The sequence below is a fragment of the Miscanthus floridulus genome, chromosome 9 (genome assembly GCF_019320115.1).
Source record: "Miscanthus floridulus cultivar M001 chromosome 9, ASM1932011v1, whole genome shotgun sequence".
In the NCBI taxonomy this organism is placed as follows: domain Eukaryota; kingdom Viridiplantae; phylum Streptophyta; class Magnoliopsida; order Poales; family Poaceae; genus Miscanthus; species Miscanthus floridulus.
The window spans coordinates 3460409-3472413 of NC_089588.1; the positions used below are offsets into that span (position 1 = coordinate 3460409).

General features: G+C 47.6%; 1 protein-coding gene across 1 annotated transcript; it reads left to right on the top strand.

Annotated features, from left to right (window-relative positions):
* The first annotated feature begins 214 nt into the window (after positions 1–214).
* LOC136481207 (cytochrome P450 90A4-like) lies at positions 215–4234 on the top strand. The gene is made up of 7 exons (XM_066478560.1): positions 215–1054; positions 1169–1453; positions 2692–2778; positions 2935–3013; positions 3107–3213; positions 3525–3661; positions 3858–4234. Exons 1-7 carry the CDS (start codon positions 326–328, stop codon positions 3961–3963), a joined length of 1530 nt encoding a protein of 509 aa, XP_066334657.1. The 5' UTR covers positions 215–325; the 3' UTR covers positions 3964–4234.
* The last annotated feature ends 7771 nt before the right edge of the window (positions 4235–12005 follow it).

Consider the following 12005-nt stretch of genomic DNA (forward strand, 5'->3'; position numbering starts at 1 on the left):
TATATTATATTAGGAGAAACTTTTTAATGGGGTACAATCCATGGTATATGTGTCATTTAAGTGCCTCTTAAATTTTGATATATTATATTATATTATAGAATCGAGGGAGTATATTTCCATCAAAAAGAAAATTGCCAAAATTTATTATCAGCCATCTATACCAAGCCTATAAATAAATGCCCCCACAAACATCCTCCACCTTGGTCTGGCTGGTGGTGTCAAAGAATCTCCTCTCCATCTCTGGCACCGCATCAACTCAATCTCAGTCACTCCCCGACACGCGCACGAGCTCCACTCCACCCGCACCCAACCCAAGGCCACTGCCATGGACGCGGGCGGGCCACCGCCGCCGCTGTTCCTCCTGGCCGCGGCGACGACCCTGCTGGCCGCCGCGGCGCTGGGGTGGCTGCTGCTCCTGGCCGGCGGGCGGGCGGCGGCGTCGGCGGCGGCGCGGCTGCCGCCGGGCAGCACGGGGCTGCCGCTCATCGGGGAGACGCTGCGCCTCATCGCGGCCTACAGGACGCCGAACCCGGAGCCGTTCATCGACGAGCGCGTGGCGCGGCACGGCAGCGGGGTGTTCACCACGCACGTCTTCGGCGAGCGCACCGTCTTCTCCGCCGACCCGGCCTTCAACCGCCTCCTACTGGCCGCCGAGGGCCGCGCCGTCAGCTGCAGCTACCCGTCCTCCATCGCCACGCTGCTCGGCCCACGCTCGCTGCTCCTCACCGCCGGGCCCGCGCACAAGCGCCTCCACTCGCTCACGCTCACCCGCCTGGGTCGCCCGGCCTCGCCGCCGCTGCTGACGCACATCGACCGCCTCGTCCTCGCCACCATGCGGGACTGGGGCCGCCCCGGCGCCCCCGCCGTCCGCCTCCTCGACGAGGCCAAGAAGATCACCTTCAACCTCACCGTCTGGCAGCTCGTCAGCATCGAGCCCGGGCCATGGACCGAGAGCGTCCGCCGCGAGTACGTCAAGCTCGTCGACGGCTTCTTCTCCATCCCCTTCCCCTTCGCCTACCTCCTCCCTTTCACCGCCTACGGCCAGGCCCTCAAGGTGCTCAAACCCGTCTGCCTTCCTTCTTCTCCCCATTTTTTTCTCCCCTACTAGTATATATGCAACATTGCATTCGCGAATTGATATAAAGATGCATTTTTTTGTTCGATTCAGGCGAGGAAGAAGGTGGCCGGAGCTCTTCGGGAGGTGATAAGGAAGAGGATGGACGAGAAGGCGGAGACCGGTGGCGCCAGTAAAAATGGGGAGGATGAGGAGAAGAGGGAGAAGAAGGACATGGTGGAGGAGCTTCTCGAAGCAGAGGGTGGGAGCTTCTCCGTGGAGGAGATGGTGGATTTCTGCCTGTCTCTGCTGGTGGCCGGCTACGAGACCACCTCCGTGCTCATGACGCTCGCCGTCAAGTTCCTCACCGAGACGCCCACTGCACTGGCGCAGCTGAAGGTATATATCACTAAGAATCATCAATCATGAGAGATTTGTTTGGCAATTAGAAATTCTTCTGTGTTGGAATGTTCGGTGGTAGTAGCACAAATCCTTGTGCACGTGTGGGTGGTGGAGGTGGTAGGGACTGCCAACAGTTGAATTGGCTTGGACATTGGGGAGGATACGTCAACTGATTTCGTAATATGATATTATAATTTAAGTAGATTACCTTGGCTCCTAAAATTTTGTAAAATTTTTCAAGATTTCTCGTCACATCGAATCTTTAGACGTATGTATGAAGCATTAAATATAAATAAAAAATAAAATTAATTACACAGTTTAGACGAAATTCACTAGACGAATCTTTTAAGCCTAATTAGACTATGATTAAACACTAATTGTCAAATAACAACGAAAATGCTACGATATAATTTCCAAAAAAATTTCGCGAACTAAACCAGGCTTAACCTGTCATACATCAATACTACTCGGTAGTCTTCTTGTCCAAAAGAAAGTCTGGTGGCCGCCCGGATTCTGTGTTTAGGTGGAATTCTAGTACAATTTTTTAGTTCATCTGTCAGTTTTGTTTATTGCAAAGTTGTTGCTACTACACCCAATTTGCTTGATTCTCTATAAGGTCCCGTTTAGATGCGAGTCAAAAACCAAAAATTTTCAAGATTTCTTGTCACATCAAATCTTGCGGCATATGCATGGAGTACTAAACGTAGACGAAAAAAAAAACTAATTACACAGTTAGCCGAGAAATTGTGAGACGAATCTTTTAAGCCTAAATAGTCCATAATTGGACAATTTTTGTCAAATAAAAACGAAAGTGCTACAGTAGCCAAAAGCCAAAAATTTTCGGAACTAAACGGGGCCTAAGCATCCTGCAATAGGTGCTGATGTGATGTTGCCTATTTCCTTGAACCTTGTCCAAGAATGAATCTGCTACGCACACAACTCCTACTGAATTATTCCTGGGCCATCTTTTCTTATTTGTGCATAAATAAAAGCGCTTTATTCCTTCTCATCCACCTCTGTACTTGGAAGGATTCCAAGGCTATCCAAATGAACAAGCAGAAAGTGAGAATAGTAGCAACATCATAGCGAGACTGGATCTGAATTTTAAGCCACCTTATGGAATCTTTATTTATTTTCAGTATTTTCAGTTACATAATCGTGCGTTGTGGTCCAAATGTTATTCTGCTTTAGAACATGTGAAATTTATTCCAGATATTTGCTGAATTTATTTACAGGAAGAGCATGACAATATCAGAGGCATAAAAGGCAAGGACCAACCTCTGGAATGGAGTGATTACAGGTCGATGCCATTTACACAATGTGTAAGCAGTATGGAGTCCCTGTTTTATTTCTTCATATCACCTTCTTGCTCTACCATGGGAAAGGCAAAATGCCATCTAGCTGTTTCATTTTTTGCAATAAACTTATCTCTCTTGGAAAGAAGATTTGAGCACAGTCGGATACTCCCATTTTTGCAGGTGATAAGTGAAACACTGCGCGTGGCTAACTTAATTAGCGGGGTGTTCAGGCGTGCAAACACTGATATTCATTTTAAAGGTTATTTCTATAGAAACTATCTTTAAGTCTTCCAAGTTTTTACCAGCTGAGATATTCATTCGTTCTTTAATAACATTCTGTTTTGTTCATTAGATTACGTTATTCCAAAGGGCTGCAAAATATTCGCTTCGTTCCGAGCTGTGCACCTTAACCTCGAACACTACGAGAATGCTCGGACCTTTGACCCTTGGAGATGGCAGGTACTTCATATGGCCTTCAGAATATTGCTATGCTGTTCTACATATTCTCTGTTATGTGCTTGCCTTGGATTACTCTATTCCTTCCTCAATCTAAAATAAGCACACTTTCTATTACATATGGCTTATGATCGAAAGCAAGATATTTGGCTTAGATAACTCTATTCCTCAATCCAAAACAAACACACTTTCTGCTACATATGGCTTACGATCAAAAGCAAGATATTAGGCATGCTGAGTTGCTTATACGCAAAACAATTTCTATAAAAGATACAGACACGCAGAACAATTCATGGCTCCCATTGCACGTGCAGAGCAAGAATAAGGTTCAGAACACGGAAGGGGCCAGTCTGTTCACTCCCTTCGGCGGCGGACCTCGTCTGTGCCCAGGCTACGAGCTTGCCCGGGTGGTGGTTTCTGGTTTCCTCCACCATCTCGTGACGCGCTTTAGGTAACCCCATCCTTATCTTTGCATTCCGTGCACTCCATATCCTACTGCCATAGATAGGGTGGAGTAGACATTATCTTGAGGTGGAGTTTCAGCTCGCCTGTGTGCTCGAAACTGGATGGATGTCACTCACTCACTCACTCACTCACTCACACTGATCGAATTGAATTGTGCGTCTTGACCAATGAACAATGTGCAGCTGGGAAGAAGCTGAGGAGGACAGGATTGTCTTCTTCCCCACCACCCGGACCCTCAAAGGATACCCCATCAACCTGCGGCGGCGACCGGATTATGATGATTTCTGACCTCATGTTAGTTCCCAGTTGTTTGTTACCCTTATCTTCTTCGGAGGAAGGCAAGGCTAAGCATAGATAAGAAAGATGTCGTCGCTAGTAGTTAGTGTGATTTCTCTCGCTCACTCTGTTCCTATCTCTCTTTCTCTCTGTTTTCTCTTGGCCTGTAACTTGGTGCGGGACAGCAGCCAGCAAACTCGTTTTGCTTGTAAAATGAGACCCCGAAAAAAACTGTTATGAAACGCGTCCTGGTTACAGTTACAGAGAGCAAGCATGCATTTTACTCTGCTTCTGCTGTATGTGTACCACTGTCACTCCTATGGCTGTACTGTACTGTAACTGTCAATCGTGATGTGGCTGTACTGCAACCAATTCGGTGGTGGTGGGGGCAAGATGCATACCATACCATTGATCTATCGGCAATGCGAATTGTCTTTGTCAAGCGCGTCAGCGTCGTACGAGAACTACTAGTCTGTAACACAAGCATCTCCGTAGATTAGAATGAGATGGGGATCACAGTGTGGTGGAGAGGGACCGTGTGCTCTGTTCTGTTCCGTTGCAGTCTTCAGTGCTGAATAAATAAATGCAGCCATGCGTTCAGCGTTCGCCTGCTGCTGTACCTGTACTGCATGCTCCACGACTGTTGATTGTTGAGTGGCAACAGCACGCTGCAGGAGCTAGTAGCTTGCTAGCTGCTGCTGTTACTACTACTAGTACTAGTGTGTGGTCAGAACGGCTGGCTGTGTGTATACAACCGGCCTGTTGGCTTGTCGTTTTTTAACTGGTCAGGTCTGGATGATGCTAGTTGTGAGAGAAAAACGATGTTGGCTGACTGAAATTAACAAACCAACAGACTGCATCGATGAAAACAACAACCGTTGCGATCGAGATGCGTGGATGGATCCACTCCACTGCACGTTCGTGCGTACGTGACCTGTTGCATCAACCGAAGGTAAGGTCGGGTCGCCCGTACGAGTACGGGCACGGTGGATGGCTGGCTGGCTCATGGCCTGATGCCGCCATCACCGGCAGGCGGCGTGTGCTACCAAGAGATCTCAGAATCTCGAAGCTATAGCCACGGCCAATGGCCATGCATGGGGCTCACCGTCGTGCGGTGCCGGTGCCGGTGCCGCCGCTCGCTCCCCTCCTTTACTTTCGTGTGAACGCTGTTAGCTAGGCTGTCGCCGTCGCCAACGGGCAACGGCAGTCGTCGGCAGGCATGCGAAAGCTAAGGGAGCGAGGGCGGGGGCACTGTCATGTCGGATGGATCGGAGCAATCATGCAGGTGCGCTGCAGCTCGCTCGTCGATCCCTTCGCTCGCCGCGGCGCCATGCATGCCCCAGCGATCGATGCTGATCTGCTTACGGGGGAAGATGCTTCGTGAGGATGAAGGCACCACAGATCCACCATTCGTGCAGCTCCGGCCTGTGTGCAGCATGCTGATATACTAGCAAGTTTGTGTTACAATATATGGGCTAGGGCCAATAACAAATTCTGAGTAACTCCAAATAAATTTCAAAGGACCATTTATCTGCGCAAAGAAGAAAATGTAAGGATCTTTGGTCCCACCTTATTCGTGGAAGTGGAGTTCGTACTTAAAAATGGAATTCCGTACCTCCACATCATCACGTCTACTCAGGAAGAGATAAGGAAACCCACATATCGTGTCTCGTTAAGCGTGGCCACGTGGGACACCTACGTGAATGGTCCGTCCAAATCTAACTCACGTGGTCTTCTTTTACTGTTTTACAGCATGTTCGGTTGGCCGGTTCGTATCGTTGCTGGTTCATTTATGTGAGAGAGAAGTACTGCTGGCTGGTTCATGTAAATAGTATCTATGTGAGGGGGCTGGCCAGCCAGCCCGAGCCGATCGGGCTGTTAGTTTTTGGTTTTGTCTATTTCCGCTGTTGTGTCGCCGCCATAACTTCTCCACCCCGAGTGCCTATGTGCACCGACGATTAGGAGAGTATGTCGATCTCCGGAACCCTCATACCTATTTTTGCTCATCCATTGCACCGTACACTACTGGAGACGGCTTCTTTGCCGAGTGTTCTAGACTTTGTCAAGTGCTTTTTATTGAACGCTCGGCAAAGAGGCTATTTGCCGAGTGTCAGAGAGAAAGCACTCGGCAAACAACTGGCACTCGGCAAAGAGATGGTTTTGTCGAGTGCCGAGCACTCGACAAACAATAACAATCGGCAAAGACAAGGTTTGCCGAGTGCCGGACACTCGGCAAATCAGAACACTCAGCAAAGGGCCGCCGCCGTTAACGGCCGGCAGCCGCTGTTAACCCTTTGCCGAGTGTCTTCTCCTGACACTAGGCAAACCATTTTTTTTGCACTTTTGACCTCTAAACTTTTTCTGCAGTCCTCATACAATACCTGATACTCCATGTTCCAATGTGGCATATTTCTCGGGCTTTTTCTATATTTCTTTAATTTATTTCATTTAATTGAATTTTCTTAGATAATTCAAATTATAACGGCTAGTCATTCGAATAATGAAAAAATGAATGGAAAATGATATTCATGTTATTTAGTATAATGTGAGACCATATCCAGGAACAGACCACCAATTTCGAACATCTTTTTCATGAAACATGACCACGAACTTGCGGTTGAATTATTTTTAAATTCTATAAAAAGCAAACGAAGTCCAAAAATCATGAAACTTGTCAAGATGTCATGATATCATATGTGGAGGCTGTGATAAAAATTTGAGAAGGTTTCGCGTAAGTTGTCACGTACGATGCTTGCAAATCGAAGAATCTCCGAAGAAGTTTCATGATTTCGTGAAGAGGCCGACGAGGTGGTAAGCATCGTACGTGACAAACTTGCGCGAAACCTCCTCAATTTTTTTATCACAGCCTCCACATATGATATCATGACATCTCGACAAGTTTCAAGATTTTTGGTCTTCGATTGCTTTTATAGAATTTAAAAACAACTCGACCGCAAGTTCGTGGTCATGTTTCATGAACAACATGTTCGAAATTGGTGGTCTGTTCCTGGATACGGCCTCACATTATACTAAATAACATAAATATCATTTTCCCATTCATTTTTTCATTATTCGAATGACTAGCGGTTATAATTTGAATTATCCAAGAAAATTCAATTAAATGAAATAAATTAAAGAAATATAAAAAAAGTCCGAGAAATATGCCACAATGGAACATGGAGTACCAGGTATTGTATGAGGACTACAGAAAAAGTTTGGGGGCAGGAAGAAAAAAAAAATAAAAACGGTTTGCCGAGTGTCTGTGTTTGGCGCTCGACAAAGGAGCCTCTTTGCCAAGTGCCAGGACGGCCGGCACTCGACAAAGAATTTTAATTTTTTTTAAAAAAAACCCCTCTTTGCCGAGTGCCAGGCCGGGTGGCACTCGGCAAAGAATTTAAAAAAATAAAAAAATACTTTGCCGAGTGCCAGATCGGGGGCACTCGACAAAGATTTTTTTAAAAAAAACCCTCTTTGCCAAGTGCCAGGCCAGGTGGCACTTGGTAGAGAATTAAAAAAAATAAAAAAAAACACTTTGCCGAGTGCCAGATCGGAGGCACTCGACAAAGGGGGGATTTAACCCCGCCGGCCCAGGCGGCCCACACACACTGCACACACGCACACAGGCAGTTGACCGCGTGAAAGGTCCTAGTATGGCTAGAGGGGGGGTGAATAGCCTATTTAAAAATCTACAAATCAACTAGAGCAATTTGATTAGTATGACAAATAGCGTAATGCAAACTTGCTCTAGCTCTACAAAGGTTGCAAGCCACCTATCCAACAATTCTAGTTGCAATGATTACTTAGGCACACAAACTTGCTACTCTCAAGAGCTGAACTAGATGAATGTAAACAACAAAGCAAGCTCTCAATTCTAATTACTCTAAAGAGCTTGTATCAACTAGTTTGCAAGAATGTAATCAAGTAAGTAGGGTGATTATACCGCCGTGTAGGGGATGAACCAATCACAAGATGAAGATCAAACCAATCACCGGGAGAATGCAAATGACAAGAGACAATCGATTTTCTCCCGAGGTTTACGTGCTTGCCAACACGTTACGTCCCCGTTGTGTCGACCAACACTTGGTGGTTCGGCGGCTAAGAGGTGTTTCACAAACCTCGTCCACACGATAGGACACCGCAAGAACCGACCCACAAGTGAGGTAACTCAATGACACGAGCAATTTACTAGAGTTACCTTTCGGCACTCCGCCGGGAAAGGTACAACTCCCCTCACAATCACCGAAGGTGGCCACGAACAATCACCAACTCGTGCCGATCCTTCACCGCTGCTCCAACCATCTAGATGGTGGCAACCACCAAGAGTAACAAGCGAAATCCACAGCGCAACACGAATACCAAGTGCCTCTAGATGCAATCACTCAAGCAATGCACTTGGATTCTCTCCCAATCTCACAATGATGATGGATCAATGATGGAGATGTGTGGGAGGACTTTGGCTAAGCTCACAAGGTTGCTATGTCAATGAAAATATGCAAGAGTGATCCCTTGAGCCGGCCATGGGGCTATAAATAGAGCCCCAATCAAATAGAGCCGTTATACCCCTTCACTGGGCAAAACGCGCTCTGACCGGACGCTCCGGTCATACTGACCGGACTCTAGACCCAGCGTCCGATCAACCGATGTAAGCCACGTGTCATCCTGCGTTCAACAGGAGTCGTTTGATCTCAACGGTCATGACATGACCGGACGCGTCAGTTACAAAGTGACCGGACGCTGGATCTCAGCGTCCGGTCGTTTCCAGTAAGCTCCCCAAGGCGTATTTCTTCGACCGGATGCGTTCGATCCACCTTGATCGGACACAGACCAGCGTTCGGTGCAATACCCTCTGTACTGTGCTGACCCGTCAGTTTGACCGGACGCAGAAACCAGCGTCCAGTGCTTTCAGACCCAGCGTCCGGTCAGTTGACCGACGCCAGCGTCTTCGCGATCAACTCGTTTTCACTTCTAACTTCTTCACCCTTGATCTAATGTGCCAACCATAAGAATTTGCATCCGGCGCAATAGAAAATAGGCATTTCATTTTTCCGAAAGCGCCGAATCCCGCCGAGCTTGCGAGGCGGGAGGGAGAGAGGGACCCCAAACCCATCTCAACCCTACAAACACCACCTCCTTTGTAGATGTGCCAACACCACCAAGTGTATCACCTTGTGCACAAGTGTTAGCATATTTTCACAAACATTTTCAAGGGTGTTAGCACTCCACTAGATCCTAAATGCATATGCAATGAGTTAGGGCATCTAGTGGCACTTTGATAACCGCATTCCGATACGAGTTTCACTCCTCTTAATAGTACGGCTATCTATCCTAAATGTGATCACACTCACTAAGTGTCTTGATCACTAAAACAAAATGGCTCCTATATTTTATACCTTTGCCTTGAGCCTTTTGTTTTTCTCTTTCTTCTTTTCCAAGTTTAAGCATTTGACCATCACCATGCCATCACTATTGTCATGATCTTCGCCATTGCTTCATCACTTGGAGTAGTGCTACCTATCTCATAATCATCTTGATAAACTAGGTTAGCACTTAGGGTTTCATCAATTAACCAAAACCAAACTAGAGCTTTCACCGCGCCCGCGCCAGCGCCGCTGGAGGAGGAGGAGAAAGAGAGGAGGAGGAGGAGAGGAGGAGAGGAGGAAGAAGGAGGAAGAAGGAGGAAGAGAAGGATGAGGAGGAAGAAGGAGGAAGGAGGAAGAAGAAGGAGGAGGAGGCACCCCGGCAACCGTTGCCACGTCCCCGGCGCTTCCCCAGCCGTCGCCTTGTCCACCGGCGCCCTAGCCCCTTCACCACCGTCGCCCTACGACGCCCACTAGGTATGTCGTACCGTCGTCGTCGTAGTATTACTAGTAGTTGCGGTAGTAGTAGTGGTAGAGTAGCAGTGGTGGTAGTCGTAGGAGTCGTATGAGTGGTTGTGACATTGTTATATATATGTGGTTGGATATAATCTTGTGCATGTCGGCCATCATGCCATTCATATATATGTGCATGTCGGCCATCGTGCCGTTGGTTTTCTTGCTAGTTTTGAAAACCTCACCGTGCAGGGGAGGTGCTGCCGAAATTTTGTATTGACAGTTTTATGTTTCTTTTTTTGCAGAGAAGAGCCCGTCGGAGCAGAGCCGGAGTACCTCGGTGACCCCGATCACCTTCCTCGCCGCTGCGGGTCTGCCTGCACCGCATCGCCTCACCACTGCACCGACCCACCACGGCCCCGCTAGCCTGACTCCATCGCCACCCTAGGTATAACCCCTCTTTTCCGTATCATGGTCGTAGATCACGTAACCCAGTTAGGCGTCTCCCGTTTGAAAGAGATACGGTTGGAAATATGCAGATATTTCCATATCTAAAACCGTATCTGTTTCGAATTGTCCACGTTTTATGGACAACCCTTTGATGCGTAGGCGGCGTTTGATGATGCCAGGTGTAGCACATCATCAAGGCAGCCGTAGCCTCAGCGGATACGCAGAAACATGAGTACACAAATTCATTTATTTATTCTAACGCTCAATTCTGCATGATTTCTAATCATATTGTTGTTTTCTCGCAGTCGGCGTCACATGGTGGCCAGCCTTGCTCCATCTTCAAGACATTTGCTATGGCCCACAAGGGCAAGGCGACATCTGACGTCGACTACAACCCGGAGGACGGGCCTGAGGCGTACAACAATGCGACCGTCCACAACCGCCTCAGTGAGTACACATCGATGGCAAGGGAGGTCCATGGGCTAGAGTACAATCCGAGCATCGAGGACCTTGATGGAGAAGTCGTCATGAGGGTGGGAGGAGGCAAGAAGCATGGGCGGTACTGGATTGGCGACGGCGCAATCGACTCACCCGCTACTCCCAGTCTCTCCCAGATTCGAGCAAGCAGCACGAGCACGAGCCTGGCCATACGACCTTAGCAGGACACTTCACATCACCGGGTGGAGGCACTCAAGGTTATTCCTGGTTTATTCGTCGTTCATTGGTTTTTTCATACCTTTCCTTTGCATTATTGTAACATTGGGTGAATATATTGTAGGCCCAGCTGAAACAAGAGAGGAGGATACGGGAGCAGATGCAGGCGGAGATGGAGAGGGTGGAGGCCAAGCGGGAGGCCGAGCAGTGGAGGATGGCGGAGATTCTTCAGTACATGCAAAGTCTTGGCGCCACTACGGATGTAGTTCTGCCACCTTCGCTATTCGCTCTAACTCCACCTCCACCTCCTCACTATTCTACTCCTGTGAGTATAATATTTTTGTTTGTATGTTCATGCTTATGGTCAAACCTAGTAGAGTATGAAAGTTTTATTCATGTATGGTATATATTTATCTTGTCTCACACATGCAATCTCATCTCCTTTGTGCAGAATCAATCGGCGGCATCGAACGATCCTCATGCTTCAGCGAATCCTTCACCAAATCAGTCTCATTGGCCATCTTGGTGATGATACTTGTTGTTGTTAATGATACTTCTATTTGCAATTGTGGTTGTAGATGATGGAGCACTTGGATTACTTGTGAACTTATTTGTGATATATTGTGAGACATGTGACATTTGTGATATATATATAACGTTTGTGATATATATGTGGTGTTGGTGATATATATGTGTTGTTGATGATATATATGTGATGTTGGTGATGTTTGTTATATATATCTTCTGTTTGTTTGGATGGGATGCAAAAAATAAATAAAAAAGATTGTTTTAAGTCACTTTGCCGAGTGTAATGGCCATGACACTCAGCAAAGTGACTACTTGGGAACATGCTTTGCCGAGTGCAAAGGCCATTGCACTCGGCAAACATCATAGATTTGCCGAGTGCCACGGGCCAGGTACTCGGCAAAGGTCGCCTGTTTGCCGAGAGTCTTGACAGGACACTCGGTAAATAGGCTACCTTTGCCGAGTGTCTTGCCGGTGGCACTCGGCACAGTGGCCACCTTTGCCGAGTGTCTGAGTCAACGGCGCTCGGCAAAGCGGCGACCTTTGCCGAGTGCTTGACCTTGACACTCGGCAAAAGCCGCCGTCACGGTGGCGCTCGCCGTCACGGCGACTTTT